Source organism: Lissotriton helveticus, chromosome 3_1 (assembly GCF_964261635.1).
Source record: "Lissotriton helveticus chromosome 3_1, aLisHel1.1, whole genome shotgun sequence".
In the NCBI taxonomy this organism is placed as follows: domain Eukaryota; kingdom Metazoa; phylum Chordata; class Amphibia; order Caudata; family Salamandridae; genus Lissotriton; species Lissotriton helveticus.
In genome coordinates this window covers 1,886,034,991-1,886,057,918 of record NC_136061.1, presented here as the reverse complement: position 1 = coordinate 1,886,057,918, position 22,928 = coordinate 1,886,034,991, and the positions used below count along the sequence as shown (strand labels likewise).

Genomic DNA, 22,928 nt, shown 5'->3' with positions numbered 1-22,928 from the left:
GAATTATCAAAGGCTCTTTGGACTGCAACTTTTTGATGTTATTCATGTAAATTGCTTGATAAAATGTGTGGATCATGGTCTATGTTTCAAAGTAAAGCTGCTTCGCTGGTTTAATCTAAATGATCCCATGTTCAAAAAAGTATGCCTTTTGTGATTGCAGAGCAAAGCAAAAATTTTGTTTTTTGACTACGGAGATATGATATGCAATGAACGTCAAGATCCCAGAGGTGTCCATCTAATGGTTTCTGGCCTTGTGAAGGTAAGTCACAGACTCCAGCATTGTTACTATTGTTTTATAGTTGGATATTAAAATGCATACTGTGCACATATTATGGTATAATGTAGTCAATGACCAGTTTCTAACATTTACAAAATTAAACTAAGAAACGTGATTGTACTTGTAACTAGTTTTCGACTCATGAGTCTTTGCAAGACTCAAACATGCAAACAGTGATCTCAATGATCAGACACAATCATATATATTCATGTATGCTGTTCCAATTAAACTGGCCCTTAAACAAGTGAAATAAGAATAAGTTATGAATTGTAGCCTCTCATACATGACATCTAGATGACTAAATGTCTTATATTTTGAAGGAGAGATGAACACATTTGACCTTTAAACCAAAAATAAGCATGGATGTACAGTACTGGGAGCATATATATTTTCAGAAATGTAAGTGCTCTGATGACTTCAGATTTGGCTGAAACTCTCATGAATTCAATAGTGTTTTATGTAATTGTGAGAAACTGGGTTGTTGGTTGAGTGGGGTGCTACTTTAACACCACGCAATGGGTCCAGGACTGGAGGGGCACTACTTGAGGGTTTGGCACTCACTCAGGCTGGGTTCAGGGGCTGGTTCATGATAGTTGGAGCCTTTTCTGTCCCTGAGGCTCTGTTCAGGAACCTATAAATCTGGTATGACCGGATAAGGACCTTGCTGGGATGTAGATTCTCACTCAGTATGAGCTGGAGAATCTTAAGGAAGGAAAGCTTTTGTTTCTTGAGTCCCCTCACTCACCACGGTGACATGCTTCATTATTGGGGTCATCTCAACCCGCGGCGGGCTGAGGCGTGCTACGACTTGCAATGAGACGTAGGAGCACTAATTGTGAGGAGCTATGTGTAGTGCAGTGGTGTGGTGGAGTGGAATGTATTAAAAAGTACTTAAGTAGTGGCCAGAAAAAAACTTAATTCGAGCTCCTAGTTGATCTATTAAAACCAGGGTGAGTCTCTAGTGGGCCTATCCAAATGCATTGGGAGTCCCTAGTAGACGTCAACATGTTTCGAGCTTCCCCAAAGCTCTTCTATAGGACAACACAGATTCCTGCCCTGTGTGTACCACCCCAAAGTGACCTACAGTGAGATAAGTGAAATAAACTACACTCTGCAAAAATAAGCAGGCATTAGTAATACATACAACATAAAATTATCAAGTTGTAAGGTACATAATAGTCACGTAGTATCTGTAAGAAAGAAAAAAGGAATATTGTCCACTAGTTAGGTACTTTTTGATAGACTCCACGCTACCACACCCCTGCACTACACATAGCTCCTCACGATTACTTCTCCTACGTCTTATAGCAAGTCGTAGCACGCCTCAGCCTGCAGCTGGTTGAGATGTCCCCAATGATGAAGCATGTCACTGTGGGGAAACCCCGGTGAGTGAGGGGACTCAAGAAAAGAAAGCTTTCCTTCCTTCCAGCTTATACTGAGTGATAATCTACATCCCAGCTAGTTCCCTATCCGAACTGGTTTAATAGGTTCACTATTGCCACAGAAGGGTGGACCTAGGTTTCTCCCTCACCCTCCCCCCTATTTTTTGAGCTCTGATCAGGAAGCCAGCCAACTAGCCTTTGGAGTCACTCTTGTAGTCCTCGGATTAAGAAGTGGCAGAGGGCTCGATCAGCAGGGCAGGCCTCTGAGGGTTCAAGGCAGGATTCAGACAGCAAAGCAGTCAATCCTTCCAGGTGAAGCAAAGTTCGAGTATACAGATTGCTACTTCCAGAGTGACTCCACGGGCTAGTTTGCTGGCATCCTAATCATAGCCCCAGGAACAGAAAAGGCTTGAACCATCTTGAACTCGCACTGGACCCAGCCTGGGTGAGTCGGTACCCTCCAAGTGGGGCCCCTGTGGTTCAGCTTGAGAGGATTGTACAATGTGTGGCTGACAAAGAGATCATTTTGCATTAACTAAACTATGCTGTGAAGTACCTGTGGGCCAGATGTACAAAATTGCATGTTTTTAATTTCCTAATAGCGAATTTTAGTGATTCGCAATTAGGAAATCGCAAACAGTCTGTTTGACACTGTTAGTGATTTGCAGTGGCTCGCAAATGGAACTGCCTCATCAATAATCATTAGGCAGGGTGCAACTTGTGACCCATTGTGAATGCCTACAGTAACAGGGATGGTGACCTGCTGGGGTCAGCAGACCACCATGTCTATGATTGCTTTTTAAATATTTTGTAATGCAGCCCATTTTCCTTAAAGGAAAATTGGATGCATATCAGAAATAAACATGAAAAGCTACCTTGGGACCCCTTTCCATTTGAGAGTGAGTTACCAATAACCTAAAGTTGGAGGTAACTTCAAATGTTTTCTGACCACATTCCCATTCGCAAAACATTCATACGTACCAGTGCTATTTGTTAATAAGGGACGCCCTAAACCACCCCTTCCTAATACTGAAGCACAAGCAAAATGCGATTTGGCAACAAGTTACAGAGTCACATTTTGCCTTCTGTACATGGTAAAATGCATTTCACCAGCTGAAAACAGCCCAATGGGCCATTTGCGACCAGTAAAATGTTTCAAACATCTGGCCTTGTATTCTCATTTTTAGTCATCCTTCATTGCACAATTATTGCACCTGTGGCCCCTGAATCTTCAAGGAATACATTTTGAGACTGATAACACATGGGCATGCTTATTGCTAACTTTTTACAGAAGTAAAAGTTAGAAAAGGAGTACTAAGGATGTTTTCTCACAGCAAGTCCCAGAAAAGTACGCTCAGATCCAACAAAACTGAGACTGCAAGACCGGCGCAACAATGCCAGCAACCACCCAGAACCGGTGTTTGGATGAATTGTTGAATTAAAAATATTGTGATACTTAAATATTATGACAAGAATATTGTAATTGGAAATATTGAAGGTGAAAAGATTGTGTTGTTTTTAACATTGTTGTAAAAATATAGTTTAAAAGATATTGCTGTATGTTATATTGTTAACATGGGTTAACCTTCGAGTGTTTTTGTAATGTTGTATGTAATTTGTATGTCAATTTTTGTATTAGTATATTCTGTAAATAAATATTTGTAATTTTAAAGAGTTTTAATGCATTTGGTTTTAACTCATGTATAAGTAATTATACATGAGAGCTGGGCATAATGTTTTTAGGGGAAAAGGGTGGGGAGATTATTAAAATATGTGAATAATAATTTGCTTGTATATTACATTTCATTTAATATATTACAATAAAGATTGTTTGGATGAATTAATGTTTTAAATGTAACTAAATATTACATTTGTATTTTTAATTGCGATACATATAAATCATCATCATTATTTTTATTAGAAATGCACATTTGCTAGTATATAATTGAAATTGTTGGAGAACATTCTAAAAATAGTTTATACAATTGCAGTCCAACATGCAAGGAATTTAGGGATAATTATTGATGACAACATGACCATGCAGTTACACATTGCCAAAACGGCCTCCACATGCCTTCAGATCCTCAAATGGCTCAGGAAAATCCTATGGCAATTACCAGAGGGAGCACAAAGGACTGTTATCCAGGCACTAATAATGTCGCGTCTAGACTATGGTAACGTCCTATTTCTTGGAACAACGAATAGAACACTAAACCAATTACAAGTGGTACAAAATTCCGCCGCAAGAATACTCCTGAATCTCCCAGCGAGAACAAGGATGACAGAACATCTCAAAAACTTACACTGGCTGCGGATCTCCAGCAGAGTAAAGTTTAAAGCTCTGTGCTATATGCACAGAATAAATGCAGGAATAGCTCCTAAGTACCTATGTAATATAGTTAGCAATTACATCCCCTCAAGAAATCTATGCTCAGCAGGGCAAGCTAAATTTTCTGTACCCAGGATAAAAAGAGCTCGACTAGGTGGCCGCTCCTTCTCATACCTAGCACCAGTACTTTGGAATTCACTCCCTATCCATCTCAGACTGGAACCTTGTTATCTTCGATTCCGCAAAGGAGTGAAAGCCTGGTTATTTGATCTATAACGGCCACAAGACGTCTTCTAAAATGCTGATCCAGGGCGCCGGGAAACCCTCAGGGTAGCTGCTGCGCCATAGAAATGCAATAAATAAATAAATTACATTTGTGATAAAAAATTGTATCTTTTGGGGGCGTGGCTACGAGCGCGGCAATGGCGGTCGCAGCTTCCTAGAGCTCCCGCTTGCCCGAGCCTTATCCGTCCACTTATCCTGTCCCCGAGCCTCTGCCACACTCCCTGAGCGAGGCGATTGCTGCGGAGAGCTCTGGCCATCCTCCGGTGCGGTCACTGGAGACGTCGGCGCCTTGACTGCTGCGGGGCGCTTGGCGACGGAGAGCGGCCTGGTGCGGCGCTGAAGCCGGGACCTCAATTTTGGCGCTCCCCGCCCGGGAGACACCTGAGTGGCGCGGCGGCCTTGCCGCATTCCCTGGGCTGCTAACGACCCAGCAAGACAAGCGGGGGTGGGATCGGTCCCCCCCCGTGACCCGACTGCAGTGCCACTGCCTTGAGGGGGCGAGGGTCGCCCACAGCCTACGAGGGGCCTAGCGGACCCGGCGGAGCCGGGGCCTCAATTTTCGCGACTCCCGCCTGAGGATGGCTGGGTGCAGCTCCTGACCGTGGAGGACGCCTGGCTGTTGCCTCTCTGCATTGGAGGCCCACTTCACGGCGGGCTGTCAGTCGGCGGACCCTGTGGCGGGCGGCGAGTTGTGGACGCCCCCTCCTGGACCCCCAGACACCGCTGGCGGAGACGACAGACCCACGGGTGGGCAGCAAGTGTACGGGCCCCATCGATCGCCCTGAGGGCCACGAGTGGTGAGGGGGTGTTTCCCGGTGCCTGCTATACCTTGCCTGGACTGTGACGAGAAGGGGGACACCGGCTGCCCGCTTCTGGTGGAGGGTCGTGCCTGGCAGACGGAGTCCCCACTGGAGTGGACGACGGGCGTGGGGATCCCCAATGCCACGGCTGTGTTGATTGTTGGAGGCCCGTGGACAGGCGGCGATCATGACCCGAGGTGGGGGCGGCAGCCAATCCAAGCAACCGACCATCGACAAATTCACGGGGCCAACTGGGGGACCGGGCCCGTCGGGTGGGGGTCAGCATCCACCGCCCCCCCCGGATAATACCGCGCTCATGGCCGCCATCACCCAATCCCGGGACATGCTGGACGCTAAAATTGGCGCGGTGGGCGCAGATGTTACCCTGATCCGCCAAGACCTGCGGAATGCGGTGGCGCGGATTACTGAGGCGGAGTCCAGAATATCTGTCGTGGAGGACGATGTTGGGTCCTTGAAGAAACGGCTGGCGGTGGTGGAATCGGTGCAGAAGAATCTGGCGCTGCGGGCTGAGGATGCTGAAGGTCGCGCCCGCCGCAACAACCTCCGATTTGTTGGTTTTCCGGAACGGTGCGAGAAGGGGGACATGGCGCAATTCCTTACCCAGTGGCTGCTGAGCTGGATGCCTCCGGAGGGCCTGTCCTCGTGCTTCATCATTGAGCGCGCCCATCGCGCCTTGACCCAACGGCCGCCGGAGGGTGAGCGGCCCAGGGCGGTGATCGCTCGGATACTGAACTACCACGATCGCGACGTTATCCTGAGGGAGGCGAGGTCCAAAGATGCCATCCTCTATGAAAATCACAAGATCATGGTGTTCCCCGACTATACCAGAATCGTGCAGCAGAAACGACAATCCTTCATGAATGCCAAGGCGAAGCTCCGCGGTCTGGGTCTCCAATACTCCCTGCTGTACCCGGCTCGTCTGAGAGTGATTTTCCAGTCCAAGACATTGTTTTTTGATACTCCGGAGGATTTGTTTCGTTGGACGGATGAAACTGTGGCGCTGCGGCCCCAGGACCAGCCGGGATTGAATCCCGGGTCCTCGAGGGGTTCCTCACCGGAACGCAGAGATCACCCGTCCAAGGGTAAGAGAAACCGGAGATCTAGATCGCGGAAGCGTTCGGCCTCTGCCGCTGGTGCGCCGGGAGGCCACGGACCCGAGGACTCTGACATGTCCGGGAAGTGACACTGCTGCTTTCAGGTACTCTGTGCTCCTGGCTGGGTAGCGTGGCTACTGAGACTGAGTGGAATGGGGGCGGTGGCCCGGCGCCTTGGACGCTTTCCTGATGCCTCGATGTCTTCTTGTTACTATGTTCGTGGAAGTTGAGTGGGGTGGTGGGTACTGGCTCGGGTACAGCCGATTGGGGGCTGTCCCACTCCTACCTTGTAGGAGTTTGTTTTTGGGGGGGGTAGTGAGGATGGGCCTAAGGGAGTTGGGATCCATTGGCATGGTAGGTCCTGTGCCCTCTGTTTTGGGCTTGGGATCGCCCATGCCGCGACAGATGCTTCATGGTTCTATGAGGTGTAGGGGAGGGGGGTTGGGGGTGTGGGGAGTTGGAATGGGACTGGCTTTAGCAGCCCCTACAGTTTTTGGGTGTTTGGGTGGCAAGGGGGGGATGCACATGCTTTTTATGAATATGCGGCTGTTGTTGAGTGGTGGGTGGTGTGGACACGAGGGGCCTTCCTGGCGGACTCCATCTGACTATGGTTGATACTACGCACAGGCTCCCAGTGGAGTCCCTAAGAGTAGTCACGTGGAATGTCAGGGGGTTGTTAGACAAGGTGAAACGTGGGGCGGTCTTGCGCTGGGGGAAGAGGGCCACTGCCGATGTGCTTCTGCTTCAGGAGACACATATGATGGGGTCGAAAGCACTCAGTTTGCAGCGATTGGGCTATCACCAAGTGTACCATGCCGGCTTTACCAGGGGGTCCAGAGGGGTGGCTGTGCTGATCCACCGTAGGGTGCACTTCGTACATGTGAAGACGTGGGCGGACCCGCAGGGTCGCTATTTGTTTGTCAGGGGCACGGTGGGTACAGAGCCCGTAGTTCTTGGGAGTGTTTATGCCCCCCCCCCTGCAATGGGCCCTGGCTGAGAGGATTTTCCAGGTATGGGGGGATGTCCAAGAGTCCCTGGCGGTGGTTGGGGGTGACTGGAACGAGGTGATGGATGCTTGCATGGACCGCAGGGGGCGCCGAGGGCCGGGAGGGCTAGACCCCCCTCTTCCCCTCTCCCCTCCCTATACGAAGCTGCGAGCGATGTGTGATGCCCTGGGCTGGATGGATGCTTGGCGACATATGCACCCTACTTCACGTGAATATACGTTTGTGTCTGCGGTACATTATTATTATGAAACTTATAATGCGCTCGGCTTACCCAGGGGCATCCCGGCGCAACAGACCACAAAAAAAGGAGAAGACTCAGCTAACACTACCGAGGAAACAGATGGGTCTTAAGCAACTTCCTAAATGATAGGATCTGGGGTTCTGAGCGGATCTTAAGGGGCAGAGAGTTCCAAAGAGAGGCTACCTGCACAGAAAAACGCCTGCCCCCCGACCGGGCTCTTCTTACTCTCGCTGACTGCAGAAGATGTTTTTGCTCAGAGCGCAACAGACGAGAGGGTTTGTAGGGACGGGCCATATTTGCAAGAATGGAAGGGCCTTTACCGTGTAAAATTTTATGAGCTGTACAAAGCGCTTTGAATTTCACCCGCTCCTTCACGGGGAGCCAGTGGAGCGCTTTAAGGGCCGGAGCAGCAGACTGTCTTCTAGGGACATCCATAAGGACTCTCGCAGCTGCATTTTGCACCTGTTGGAGGATTTTGAAGGTAGCTTCCGGAGCACCGAGAAACAGCGCATTCCCATAATCGAGCCTGGATAGAATTAGGCCACGAATCAACAACTTCCTTGATGGAGCAGGAAGCAGAGGTAACACCTTACGGGCTGATCTCAACAAGCCAAAACAGACCCCTGCGGTCTTCTTGGCGTGAGTCCGAAAGGACAGATCGTCATCCAACCATATTCCCAAGGATTTGATCTCCTTCTTGGGGGATGGTGGGTCGCCAAGAGACCGGGGCCAGCAACTCGCAATGATGGAAGGATTGGAGTTGCCCAGGAGCATCAGCTCGGTCTTACCTCCGTTGAGCTTTAAATCAGAGATGGACATCCACCGATAAACATTGGCGAGGCAGTCATGTAATACCTCAGGGTGTGCCGCCAATTGCGTGAGGCCCACCACCAGCTGAGTATCATCAGCATAGCTGATGATCTTCACCCCCGAAGGGGCGACCACTCTTTCAAGTGGAGTCATATAAATATTAAATAAAGTAGGGCTCAGCGATGAGCCCTGCGGGACTCCACATTGAAGAGGGATTGGGGCAGATTGCTCTGACCCTTCCCAGACCTGGTAGAAACGATCCGCAAGAAAGGAACCCAGCCATTTCAAAGCTGTCCCCGAGACACCTGCCTCTGACAGCCGTTGGAGGAGCACCTGATGGTTCACGGTGTCAAAAGCAGCACTCAAGTTCAGGAGGATCACTGCCACTGACCCCCCTGTGTCGAGAGTGCTTCTTGCCTCCTCCACTACTGCCAACAAGGCAGTGTCTGTTCCATGGCCGGGGCGGAAACCAGTCTGGGAGTCTCCTAGCAGGTGGTTAGCTTCAAGATGGTGCGAGAGCTGACGATTGACGAGCTTCTCAGCAATTTTTGAAAAACCAGGAAGGAGAGAAATTGGCCTAAAGTTGGTCAAATCAGATGGATCCAATCCTGGTTTTTTCAGTAGGGCTTTCACCACAGCCTTTTTCCATCTCTGTGGCACTATGCCCTGAGCAAGTGAGAGGTTTATGAGATCAGTCAAAGGAGTTGACAGGATGTTAACCACGGGCTTAAGGTGTTTCATCGGGACTGGATCGCTCGGAGAGCCACTCTTCATCTCCAGCAGGACCTTTGTAACCTCCTCTTCCGAGAAGGGGCCAAAGGATGTAAACTCAGTCGGGCAGTTTGCAGAACCAATGACTGATTCCTGAATGAGAGGGATAGAGGGTAAGGAGGATAATATTTTCTCTATTTTAGAGTAAAAGAATTTAGCCAGATCCTCACATTGTTCTTTAGGGTCATCGTGTAGCACTGGGGGGGTCGGTGCTTTCAGAAGTTCTTTAAAGATTTTAAACGACTCGCCGGAGGAGTTACTAGCCCTCGCAATCCTCTCGCTAAAGAAAGCCCTTTTAGCGTCCTTCAATGCCCTTTTATATTTCCTCAGCTCCTTCTTATAAAAGGCCCGACTTTCCTCCGTTTGCTCTCTCCTCCAAGCACGTTCAAACCTTTTACAGGAAGTTCTGATACACCTGAGTTCGAGGGTGTACCAGGGAGCAGAACCAATTCTTCTCTCCCTGACAAGCCTCCTTTTATTCGGGATCAGCAAATCCAAAGAGTTAGTTAGCCAATTGACTACAAGCTGATCGGCGATGCTGGGGTCATCTACAGGATGGGGACAAGTTCTGGCTAGCTCTTCCGCCCACCTGTCTACCGGAAGCTTCGACCAGAGACGGTCCACAGTATGTTGCCTAAGTGGAGGATCTCTCCGGTTCCCAGACAACCAGCTAAACGAAATGAAGTGGTGATCAGTCCAAGGGAGAGCCAACGTCTGGAGGGCCTGCAAATTCGCCGAATTTGCGAAGACCGCATCCAGCTGATGACCTCTATTATGAGTCACTCCCATATTGACAAGATGTAGGTCAAGTGCACCAAGCGAACTTAAAAGATCCCTTGACACCACATCATTGGGGTCGTCAAAATGAAAATTGAAGTCCCCAAGAGTGAGAAAGTTGGACGAAGCCGCAGCAAGTGGAATAACAGTTTCCATAAAGGAATCCACGAAGTTCCCTAGCGTAGCGGGAGGCCGGTACACCAAAATGCCAGAGATAGAGACAGTCGAAGAGATGCCAAGAGTGAAATGACAGCTCTCAGCGTTATTAATGCCGCAATCTGCGGCTTTGCATACCAATGTGTCTCTGTAGATAATGGCCACTCCGCCCCCTCTTCCATCCGGCCTATCAAGGTGAAACATGAGGTATCCCGGGGGAAGAGCATTAACAATGTCGGGGTCGGAACTAGTGGTCAGCCACGTCTCCGTAAGGAATAAAACATCCAAACTATAATCCAAAAGGAGGCAATGGATTTCCGTGGAGTGACAGGGAAGTGATCTGCAATTAAGCAGAGCCATCGTAAAAGAGTCGGGATCCTTAACCGTGTTATGTGGGCGACAACCGGAACAGGGTTTGAATGCAGCACCCTCCGCCCAATAATAGTAGCAACTGGGATGTCTTGGCACGCGTAATGCGAGAAGTGAGTCCCGTGAGTACCTGTAAGAAGGGATCCGTGTGTTCGGAGAGTTGAGCAGAGTGGTATGCCCTAGGCCCGTCTGGGCCCGGACGGGCACAGACAGGCTTGACTCTGGCGAAACTCCGGCGACAATCCGGCGATGACGCTGCGTGATGACGCTGCGCGTCAGCATGGCTGACTTTATGTTCGCCGAGCGCGTGCACACTGGAGCGCTAACCGCGCCGCCTACAATGTCCCCCCTCCCAATATGGCCACCAGTCAAGACAGTGGACAGGGACCCGCTAAAACGCGGTGAGTATTTCAGAATTATAGTGGGAGTGAGGTGACAGCAGTGTGGGTCTGCGAGTGGCCCAATTTAAAAACGAGGGAAAACGACAAAGTAAAAATCAAAGTAAATGAAAAAACGGGATTTTTAAAATGCAATAAATGCTTCAGTCAGCAGCAAGAGCAAAGCTCTCCTAGCGCTTGCAGTCTAAGTTGTTAAGGGCGCTCACCTGACACTTGCCTGCCTTTATGCTCGCCGAGCGCGGTACATGGTTCCTTTTCTCGCCTGGATTACTTGTTTGTTCCCCGAGTGTGCATGAGCAGAGTGCGTGCGGTGGAGATTTTGCCTAGGGGGCTGTCTGATCATTCCCCAGTTTCGATCGACGTAGAACTTTTCAAGACACGACAGCCCTTTCGATGGAGGATGTCCTCATGGCATCTCCAGCAACCTGGCTATGTTAAGCACCTCCGGGAAGCCATTGATCACTACTGGCGGGAGAACCTTGTTGATAATATCGACGCGGTCGTGGTGTGGGAGGCTTTGAAGCCTACGATGAGAGGGGTGGATATCGCTTGGGCCTCTGCGGCTCGTCGGGATCGTCGAGAGGCGATCGTGGCAGCTGCGGCACAAGTGGAGACATTGGAGCGGCGGAGTCGTGGGGGGGGTGACGATATTGGTGTGCGACTGCTACTCCAAGCGCAGCAGTCCTACGCGTCAGTCCTGCTGGACGAGGCCAGACAGGCGTGGCTGGCCACACGGAGCAGGATTTGCCAGTGGGGTGACAAGTCGAGTTCTATGCTTTATAGACTCTGCCAATATAGCATCAACCCTGTCACCCTGCCCGGTCTTCTGGCGGAAGATGGCACAGCCATTACTGACCCTGTCCGCCTAGCGGCGAGCTTTGCCGCCTACTTCGGAGCGCAATATGCCCCATGTGATAATCTGACGGGTGAGGATGTTGCCAAGTTCATCGATGACCTACCCCCTAAAATGGTGTCTGATGATGTCAGGGAATCTCTGGATGCTCCTCTCGTGGCGGAGGAACTTGGGGAGGCCCTGGGACAGCTCAATGCGGGTAAAGCCCCCGGGCCAAGCGGTTATCCCTGTGAATTTTATAAGAAATTCTACACGCAATTGGGACCCCATTTTCGGTGTGCTCTGGAAGCGGCGCGTACTCGGGGCAGGCTGCCGCCTGATTGGCGCCATGCTGAAATCGTGGTTTTTCCGAAGCCGGGTAAGCCCCCTGATAGTCACGACTCGTATCGCCCCATCTCGCTGCTCAATATAGAAGCCAAGATACTGGCTAAGGCCCTGGCAAATCGGTTGCTTCCTTACATAGCGGACCTGGTACACCCCGACCAATCGGGCTTCATGCCCGGCAGGGCTACACGCCATAATATTCGGCGTGCGTGGGCTGCGATCGGGGCCATGGGAGCCATGGGTGAGCAGGCTGCTCTGTTGCTTGCAGACATTAATAAGGCGTTCGACTCGGTGAGCTGGACTTACCTGTTTGCGCTCCTACCCCGTCTCAACCTCGGCCCTGTTTCTATATCCTATATTAAACTACTGTACACAGACATCACGGCCGCTGTGCGTGTTGCCGGGGCTGTGTCGGAGACATTCCGTATTGGCCGGGGTACCCGACAGGGATGCCCTCTCTCCCCTTATCTTTTCGCCCTGGCTATGGAGCCGTTGGCCACCTGGGTGCGTATAGATGCGCAACTCCGAGGATTTGTATGGCCCCAGGGCCTCTCCGATAGGATCGCGCTGTACGCGGATGACGTCCTTTTCTTCCTGACCGACCTGCGTCGCTCTGGGCCGCGGGTATTGGAAATAATGCGGGTCTTTGGTGACGTATCCGGCTTATACCTCAACCTCAGCAAATCCACCTTGTGGGTCCTGGGTGGCGGTGCAGTGTCGGACCCCTGGACGCTGGACCTGCGAGTGGCGACTGGTGGCCTGCAATACCTAGGGGTGTTCCTGTCTGAGTCCGCGACCCTCGCGTGGGAACGCTCGGTGCTGCCGGTGTGGGAACGGGTGCAGACCGACGTTAAAACATGGTCCCGGATGCCTCTTAACATCTTTGGCCGGTCCGCCATCTTTAAGATGGTGGCGCTTCCACGCCTTCTATACCAATTGCAAAATTATCCCCACTCGGTTCCGGCTTCCTGGTTTCGGCGAGTGAACTCGGTCCTGGGGCAATTCCTGTGGGCCGGGGGTTCGGCCAGGGTGGCGTTACGCACGTGCTTCCTCTCTACATACTGTGGGGGACTCGCCACCTCGGACCTTCTGTCCTACTACCAAGCAGCTCACCTACTCGTCCTTAATGACTGGTGGTATGGTGATAGAGGCGACCCGGCATATGCATTAGAGCGCGCACTTATGGGCGATAATACCCTCCATATGCTCCTCTACTCCGCCCGGCTGCGTCGGGGCTTGCCTAGTGTTACGAAGACAGTCTTCCTTGTTTGGCGTCAGGCATTGCGACGCATGGGCTGGTGGGGTAGGCTGACGGCGGAAACGCCGCTGTGGCGTAATGGCAGATTGCCTGCCCTGGCCTCCTTGCCGGGTTTTGGTGGCTGGGATGCAATCGGGATATCGTCGCTGGGTGATGTGCTGTCTGGTGCTGCTCTTAAGTCGTTCCAGGTCCTGAGTGAGGAGTTCCACTTGCCGCGGACTCAGTTCTTCCGTTACCTACAGCTGCGGCATGCGCTCACACCATACATTGCCGACCTGGAGTCGCTCCCCGACTTTAGCCCTATCGAGGCGAAGCTGTTCATGGGGGAGCTTGGGGACAAAAAAGTGTCCCGCATTTACCAGACGATGGTCACCCACTGCGCCTCCGACCTTCTTCCCCTGCGGACGGCATGGGAAGCTGATGTCGGGTCTCTAGACGAGGATGACTGGCGAGAGGCCCTGGAATCCCCGCGTGGGACGGCAATCGCGATGAGGCTCAGGTTCATCCAATTTAAGGTCCTCCACAGGGCCTATTTTACGCGTGAACGCCTCTGGAAAGCTGGACTGATTGCATCGCCGGAATGCTTGCGTTGTGGTGCAGAGGTTGGCTCGCTGCTCCATACCCTGTGGCTGTGTCCTAGGCTTGCTGGCTTTTGGAGGGGTGTGTGGAGGTGTTTGTCTGAAGTGTTAGGATGGGACCTGCCCCGAACACATCGCTTAGGTTTGCTTCATATTCTCGAGGGGGTGGGAGGGAATCGCTATAAGCGCCACCTACTGCTGTTGGGGTTGGTACTGGCCAAGAGAGACCTGGCGCGGGCGTGGAAGGACGAACGGGCTCCCCCCCTGTGTGTTTGGAGGGCGGGTCTGGACTTTTGCATGGGCCTGGAGCGCCCTATCTTTGAAGCACGTGGGTGCCCCCGCAAACACTTTCGGATATGGAAAAGGTGGGCTGAGTATAGAGACTTGCCGCTTGACCCCCCCGTTGACCCCGAGGAAGAACTCTGAGCTTCCCCCTTGGTGTAGGCCTGTGTCTGGTGCCAGACCGACCACTCTATACGTATTTACAGCTGTTTCTTCTTCGCATGTGCATGGGGTTAGGGAGGGATTGCGGGGTGGGATTGGTTGAGGGCGGTTGGGTGTTGGGGATGGGAACGGGTGGGGGTAGGTTGCTTAAAAGCGATTTGCAATATGTTTGATTCAGATTCCAATCCTGTTTTATGTGATGTCTTCATCTGCGTGGTGGTTTCTCCTGACTGTGGGGTACCACACTCATTGTCTTGCTTGATTATTCAATAAAATCTGTTGTGAAAAAAAAAAATGTATCTTTTTTTATATTTAAAAAATTTAGTTTTGATATAATTATTTACCAGTGTTAAAATTATGTTTCAAATATACTTGTTTTTCTTAAAAAAATTATCATAATAAATAATGCTATGTTTTAATGCAGGAATAAATGAGAATTTAATTTTTATATTATTTTTAGTCTATTATCAAAGGATTTTTTTTAATGTCATTTTCAAATGGATTTGGGGTGTGGCGTTAGGGTGGAGATGGTGGTAACACTTTCAGTACTCTGAGTCCCCTTCATCATCCGCCACCAAAAGCTGCCCTTCCCCACCACCTCCTTACCACTGGATGCTGGCTGAAGTCAGATGTTCCTAAAGGGAGCAGGCAAGAGACGCTGATCCCCTGCATACGGCTCCAGATGATGGGCCGTGCAAAAGGGTGGGTGCCAGCTGCACCCAAAATGACGCTCCAGGACGGATGGCTGACCTTCCCACTTGGAAAACACTTCTGTTTTGGTCTAGATGGCCTTCGCCCAAGGGTGGTCTCGCTCTGAGAGGTGGGGACTCATCACTGGGGGCCACACCCTCAGTACCACCCAGGAATCTTTGGCAGTGGCTGACGTAGCCAACAATGGATGGGCCTTTCATGATGAGGCTCCCCTGCTAGGCTTGGTGGCCTAGAGGAGGTCATTGCAATGTCCAGATTGAATTGCTGACACCTCCTTCTCCCCCTCTGACAGATGCGCAGACATCCAGCCATCAGCCCGCGAGGCCTTTCCAGGTGATGAAAAAGAGGCATTACTTGTATGTGGGCCGGTCATCATGGTGGCTCTGCGGCAGCTCCCTTGTCAGACGGACTATAATGTCACCTTTTTCTCCCCCCAACACGCAAAACATCTGAACTGTAGCGTTGCCATCCAAGTATAGACGGGTTGACTGAACGCTGTATGATGCTGACGGCAACAGTAGGAGGTGTGGGTGATTGCTGGGAGCTTTCTCCACTCCCTTTTAATGTCCCCCTGTGGATGAGCCCTCTGATGAGGTCCAGAGAAGGACAGATGGGCAGCTTGTACTGAGGTGGTCCTGAATGTGGCCCTGGAATCTTTCTGTACCTGCTGGATTCTGTTTGCATGTGTACCATGCCCCTGCTGTTTGCCTTGAACATCCTGGTTGCTTATGTTGCCCTACATCTATGGGGCAAGGGGGCCATACACCACTCACTGTCTAAGCAGACAGCACTATAGCCAACACCATGGGGGAAGACAAGACCCACCAGGCCCACTCCTTCCAAATACACATTGAAAAGTTCACCACAGGTCAGGGGGGCTGTGCAGCTTCAGGAAAATCCTTGGGAGCCCGATCAGGTCTGGAATCTGGAGACCATGCTACAATCCAACAGGCTATTCATGCATTTTAGGCTGCAGCGGAAAACAAAATTACTGATCTTCATATTGATGTGGCGTTGCTGATCCAAGACCTGTTTAATATGGCAAGCAGAATCACAGAAGCTGAAGGACATATATGAACGGTGGAAGACGATGTCTCAGAGTAGAAAACAGAGGTCTCCAGACTATTGTCTTCAACTGAGATCAGGCCTAGGATTCTTCAAACCAGTCCTGGTGCAACAACCTCAGGTTAGTCGGCTTCCCTGAAGGTTCAGAGACGCTGAACTCTACAGAATTTATGGAAACATGGCTTAAATACTAGACGCCTAGAGACAAGTTATCCACTTGGTTTGTGGTGAAGCGGGCAAACAAACCACTAATGCCTAAATCACCGCCAGAGGCCCCTACATAGATCAATGATCGCCTGCATCCTAAATGTTCACTTAGGGATACCATCATCCATGAGGCCCGACAAGTCAAGGAACTGTAATACAAAACAATCAAATAATGGTGTTACAAGAGCACTTCACTTCAAATAAACCGAGGTCATGCACAGAGGTCAAACAGTCCCTAAATGCCATAAAACTTTCCTACATGTGCCTGTCTTTGGCATGCCTTAAAAATGTTTTTTCTTTTAAACAAAACCTTATTTGACACACTGGAGATTGTATGGAACTGGCTAATTGAAGAAAGATATCTGGCAGCCCACTCAGTCCACTGACCTCCAGAAATGGCCCCCAACTTCCGCAAAGGTTATGGACAGAATGCGGCCTGCTCAACCTCCTCAGTATCAGACACATCCAGATCTCAATAGTAGACCATGCTTCAACAGTTCCACCTGGAATCAATGTTCTTTGATTCTGAAGCATACATAGCAGCCTCAGGGGATTCACCCCACCTATATCCTGATACTCACACCGAAGGCTAAGGATGTCTTGCAGCCCTCACATAGCCCCACCTGGTTGCCTACACCAAGGGGAAGGCAAGCTTAGAATGGCACTGTACTTAACTTCATATTGCATGACAACTAGATCGAGATCCTTCTAGATGAGGGTACACCACTCCAGGTCTAAGTGGATAAGTGACAGATGCTTCAGCGGTGAAAGTATTGGGTGAGTGGTTGTTGGGGAGGTTTGTTTTCTTTAACCATGAGGGTTTGTTTTTATTTGTTGTTACACCAATGCCTCCAAACCACATTACTATGCACAACAAATGGTCCACCCCTGTATGTACAGTGATTACTGTCCTGGGTCCCTGCCACCATCATCAAATGCTGGGTGCCCTCCTTATTGGCTCTACTTACTTTTCCATGCCTACCCTGACATTGTCCAGATCTTGTCCTGAACATAAACAGGCTGTTGTACCGTATAAAGTGGTCCGCAGTACTTTGCTACTCCCACCGCTTTCTCCCAGCAGTCTTAATTCTTCATGCAAAGCATTTACTGGGGACACAGTGTCCCTTCCCACTCCGCTATGGGTAGAATAGAATCTTCATTGCACTGGGCTCACGGGGGGAGGGGAGCAGTCCTCCTTCACTGCTCCTTACCCATGGTAATCACCCGCCACCTCCCCGACATTCATAGCATGTATATCGTCCCGGAGGGTAGAGTGGAAGACAAGGCCTCAATTTCCTGTGTGTCCATATCCCCCCTCTGGCTTGTGAATCCCTTCTCCAAACTCTAAAGAACCCTTTCCTTGAATGTCCATATGGAATCACAATATTGGGAGGGGATTTCAATGTTGTCCTGGATCCCCACATTGACTCCACTGGAATAACCTCAAGAAATTGGTGCACTGGGGCCTATCAACTATTCAACTGGGCAGACACTTTTGCTTAATGTGATATGTGGAGGCTATGGTACTCCTGACAAAGACAATACACACACCTCCACGGCCCACCACACCTATGCATGCATATATCTTATACTCATGCCAGCCACTGACTGCTTGCACATCTGATAGAGACATCTAGCAGCAGATTCCTTACCTTTGAATTTCCGCAGACATCAGACTGGATCCGGAGATGTTTTATGAGCAGTACCCCAGTGTGCTGGTAGGTGGTGTCAGTCAGCTCCATGTGGTGTCATCCGATGCCAGAAGTAACATGTTCGCCACCTATATAGGCGCCCCCTTGGAGCGCTAGTGTCAGTTCTTTTCTTTCCATGCCAGCCAGCTAGCCCCTTTTAGTTTTTGACAGGATTTCTGCAACATTTTTTTGCAAGAGTTTTTGGGTCGGTATGGAATTAACTACAAGAAGAGTGCTTTATATCATCCAGAAACAAACGGAATGGTTGAGCGCTTCAATCGTGTTCTAAAAGAAACAATTGAAATGGCTAAATCTGCTGGATTGGATTGGCGTGATGAAATTCAGAAGAAGGTTTAGGTTTACAGTGTTTCTCCACATGCCATAACTAAAAAAACTTTTGAATTATTTAGAGGAAGATGCTCAAACACTTTAGTGGCAACTACATGGGTAAATGAATTCCAAAGTTCTCAGGCTGTGAGTGGTGATATCTGAAAGAGAAACGTTAGTGATAGATTCCTTACCTTAGAATATCCCCAGGCGTCAGACTGGAACCGGACAATTTTGCGTAGAAATATCCCTGCGCGCCGGCAGGCGTCGTCCGCGGCTCCGCGTCCGTCGTCGATGTCGTTAGCGCCAGAATGACGTCGTCGGAGTACTTAGACGCCGCCCTCGCGCGCTGACGTCGGTTCTTCTTTTTTCTGCGCCAGCTAGCGCAGATCCGGAGAAGCTCTACCCCTTAGTCATTTTTTGACTTAACTTTTTGATCTTTTTGATCATTTCTCTACTCGAGTTTTCGACTCCGACGGTGCCGGTAGGGATGCCCGGGTTTAAACCCTGTTCCAAGTGCGACCGACTGATGTCGGTTACCGACCCCCATCGCCGGTGCCTCAAGTGTTTTGGCCTCAACCACGAGGACCGCACCTGCTCTGACTGCTGGGCCCTGACATCTAAAGCTAGGCGTGAGTGGTCCCGCAAGTGACTTAGCTCCAGCAGTCAGCCCCGCGCCGCTCCAGGTCCCTGTCCCACAGGAGGTCAAGGGACAGTCGCGGGGTCGGAGCCCTCGCAGCTCCGGGAGGCATGAGAGGTCGGAGCGACGTCATCGTTCCTCCGACCCACCCTGACGCTCGCGCGATGCAGCCAGGGGTTTGGGTGACACCACCCACGCTATTCCGACAGAGTCGCAGACGTCGCCGCCTGCCCCACACCTTCCGGTCCCTGGGCATGGTGCGACGCCAGAGGAGGTCGAGCGGTACCTCATGGCCATGAGGTCCCTCCCTCCTCAACCGGGTTCCGTGGCACCTCCGGGCCCAACGGCCCCGGCTGGAGGGCCTAGCGGGTCGAGTGCTTTGGCTCCGACGCCGTCGGGTGCTTCGACCCCAGCGCCGCTGGCGACTTCGGTCCTGGCGCCGCAGGCCCTCACTGGATCCGCTTCCGGATCCGGGTGGTCGCCGGTCGACCTCACAACCTCACCGGCGCCGGCCCTGGGAGTGTCGCCCCCGGCACCTACTATGGACGCTGTCCCCAATCCTACCCTCAGTCCGGTTCCGGTCGTTTGGAGATTTCTATTTCCATGAACCGGCCCCATCTGTTGACCCTGAACTGCAGGAGATGGGTGACGAGGGTGATTGGGAGGGGTCTGTGGACCCTCTGACACAGGAGTGCCAGTCTCAACAGGACTGGACATATGAGTTTGGGGAGGCCAGTGGATTTAACACTTTGCCAGAAACTGGATTTGTCCCCCCCCACCGTGGCTACGGAGGAGGGGGCTGCTTACAGTGTAGTGTTGACCCGGGCGGCCAAGGCCTTACACCTTGAGCTCCCCGTCGCGGCCGTGAGGACTAACCTCCTCACTGAGGTCCTTAAACCGCAGGCAAGCTCCACCGAGCCTCTGCTACCATTTAATGAGGCCTTGTGTAACATTCTTGTGGGCACTTGGTCCAAGCCCCCCACAGGTCAGCCTGTGGATAGGAACGTGGCCAGACGCTACTGCCCGGCCCCGGGCGACCCTTGCTTTTTGTCCACCCATCCCACCCCCGAGAGCCTGGTCATCCAGGCCTCCACTTCCCAGACCGCATTCCAGGTGGCTCTGCCCAATCGGGAATCCAAGAGGTATGAACAGTTCGGGAAGAAGGTGTTCTCATCCCTGAGTTTGGGACTGCGGTGAGTCAATACCGCATGCCTCTTGGGCCGCTACTCCCACACCGTGTGGGACACGGTCGCGGACGTGCTGCCACAATTTACCGAGGAGGCCCGGGCAAAACTCGCCCAAGCCCTTGCGGAGGGTCGAGATGCAGCGCGATATTCCATCCGGTGTGGGCTGGATACCATGGACTCACTGGGCATGGCGATGGCAACGACGGTGGCGGTTCAACGCCACACCTGGTTGAGGTCCGCCAACTTTTCGGCCTGTGTCCAGGCCACTCTTCTGGACATGCAGTTCGATGGCCGTCGCCTCTTTGGCGACAAGGCAAACCATGCGCTTGAGCGTTTTAAGGACTCCAGGGCTAAGGCCAAGTCCTTTGGCCTCTCGGCCCCACGCCAGCAAACGGGTGCCTTTCGCTCCTTTCGTGGCCACGGAAGGGGCGCCCCCACACGTGCTGCCAGCCATGCACAGCAGAATGTTCAACAGCGTGGTGGCGGCCGTGGAAACCGTCGTAGCGGCGGTCGGGGACAACGGCGAGGCCAGTCCACACCTTCCCCCGCAGCACCTGCCTCAAAACCCTCCTAGTCCGTGCTTTCAGGTCCATGTGACGCTAGTGGGGGGCAGGGTTCGCCATCACCTCTTCCACTGGCGCACTGTCACGTCGGACAGTTGGGTGCTGCAAATCGTCCAAAGGGGCTACTCCCTCCCCTTCGAGGCGACCCCTCCAGCCATGCCACCACAATTCCACCGTGTGTCGGGGGATCACTTGCAACTTCTGCTAGAGGAAGTCATGGCCCTCTTGGCCAAGGGGGCCATCGAGCGCGTTCCTGGGCCGGAAGTAGTGCGTGGTTGTTACTCCCACTACTTTCTGGTACCCAAGAAGGGCAAAGGGGGCCTACGCCTCTCTAAAGGAGAAGTTCAAGATGCTAACTCTAGCTCAGGTTTTAGCTGCCCTGGACCCCGGAGACTGGATGGTAGCGTTGGACTTGCAGGACGCTTATTTTCACATCCCCGTCCTGCCGGCCCTCAGGCGTTACCTGCGGTTCACGGTAGACCACGAGCACTTTCAGTTTACCGTGCTCCCCTTCGGCCTTACCAGCGCCCCATGGGTGTTCACAAAAGTGATAGCGGTGGTCGCAGCTCACCTGCGCAGGTTAGGGGTGTCAGTCTTCCCCTACCTCAACGACTGGTTGTTGAAGGCGGGCTCGCCCCAGACAGTCGTCAGCCACCTCCAGACTACGGCTGATCTCCTGCACCTGCAGGGGCTCTCCATCAACGTGCCGAAGTCACACCTGTGTCCCTCTCAGAAGCTCCTCTTCATCGAAGCAGTTCTGGACTCGGCTCAGTTTCGGGTTTATCCTCCCGAACAGCGGGTTTGGGATATTCAGGCTCTGATTCCGATCTTTCAGCCTTTATCCCGAGTCTGGGTCAGGTTGGCGCTGCGGCTTCTGGGGCTGATGGCCTCCTGCATCCTTATGGTGCATCACGCCCAGTGGCGGATGCGGGCTCTGCAGTGGGACCTGAAGTTTCAGTGGGCCCAGCATCAGGGCAACTTGTCCGACCATGTCTTGATCTCGGAGGGCACTGCAAGACAGCTGCAGTGGTGGCTCACGGACCGCGATTGGGTCAGTGGCAGATCCCTCTCCCTACCCCACCCGGAGCACGTGGTTGTGACGGACGCATCCCTCCTGGGCTGGGGAGGCCACTTGGGAGAGGTGGAGATCAGAGGCCTCTGGTCTCCGGCGGAGTCCCGGCTCCACATCAACCTTCTGGAGCTGCGGCCGATCCGACTTGCACTGAAGGCATTCCTCCCCTCTGTCCGGGGGAGTGTAGTGCAGGTGTTCACGGACAACACCACCGCCATGTGGTACTGCAACAAACAGGGCGGGGTGGGATCGTGGACCCTATGCCAGGAGGCTCTGCGCCTCTGACAGTGGCTGTAACATCAGGGCGTGACCCTGGTGGTTCAACACCTGGCAGGTTCTCTGAACGCCAGGGCGGACGAACTCAGCCGTTGGTGCATGATGGATCATGAATGGCGTCCGAACTCGGAGGTGGCGCAAGGTCTCTTTCGGCAGTGGGGAAAGCCTTGGTTAAATCTATTCGCCACAGAAGAGAACGCGCAATGTCATCAGTTCTGCGCGTTGGAAATTCCAAGGCGGCACTCGCTCGGAGACGCTTTCATCGCGAGTGGAGTTGCGGTCTATTGTACGCCTTTCCTCCTATACTACTTCTGCCCAGAGTGCTGAAGAAGATCAGGCGCGACCGGGCACAGGTTATCCTTGTGGCTCCGGACTGGGCACGAAGATACTGGTATCCCGAGCTACTCAGCATGTCAGTCGATCCCCCGATTCGTCTGCCTCTTCGGGAGGATCTTCTGTCGCAGCAGCAGGGGACGGTCCTCCACCCAAAACTGTCCAGTCTCCACCTACAAGCTTGGAGATTGAGCGGCGACAGTTGAGGCCATTTGACTTACCTCCTGAAGTCTGTAATGTCATTCTGGCAGCCAGGCGTCCCTCCACGAAGTCGGTATACGCCTGCAGGTGGAACAGATTTGTGGCATGGTGCACAGCAAAGGTTGTGGATCCACTCTCTGCACCTGTTTCAGAGGTTCTCCTCTTCCTTCTTTCTCTTGCCCAGCAGGGCTCTGCTCTGGGCACTATCAAGGGGTACCTCTCTGCCCTTTCCGTCTTCATAAGGCTACCTGATCAGCCTTCCTTGTTCAAGTCCCCAATTGTAAATAGGTTTTTAAAGGGCATCACACACATGTTTCCTCCTGTTCCTTTAGTGATGCGCCAGTGGGACTTGAACCTTGTACTTACTTACCTAATGTGTGCTCCCTTTGAGCCGCTCCATAACTGTCCTCTCCTTCTTCTTACTTTAAAGACTGCTTTCCTGGTTGCCATCACCTCTGCCAGGAGAGTGAGTGAGCTCCAG

At 52.0% G+C, this 22,928-nt stretch overlaps 1 protein-coding gene across 2 annotated transcripts in view; it reads left to right on the top strand.

Annotated features, from left to right (window-relative positions):
- LOC144823936 (sperm-specific sodium:proton exchanger-like) overlaps nucleotides 1-22,928 on the top strand; it is an 8,804,346-nt gene that overhangs the window by 7,258,784 nt on the left and 1,522,634 nt on the right. For both annotated transcript variants that reach the window (XM_078682870.1, XM_078682871.1), the window contains one exon: nucleotides 161-259. In XM_078682870.1, the coding sequence (XP_078538996.1) occupies nucleotides 161-259 (99 nt within the window). The remainder of the gene's footprint in view (nucleotides 1-160; nucleotides 260-22,928) is intronic.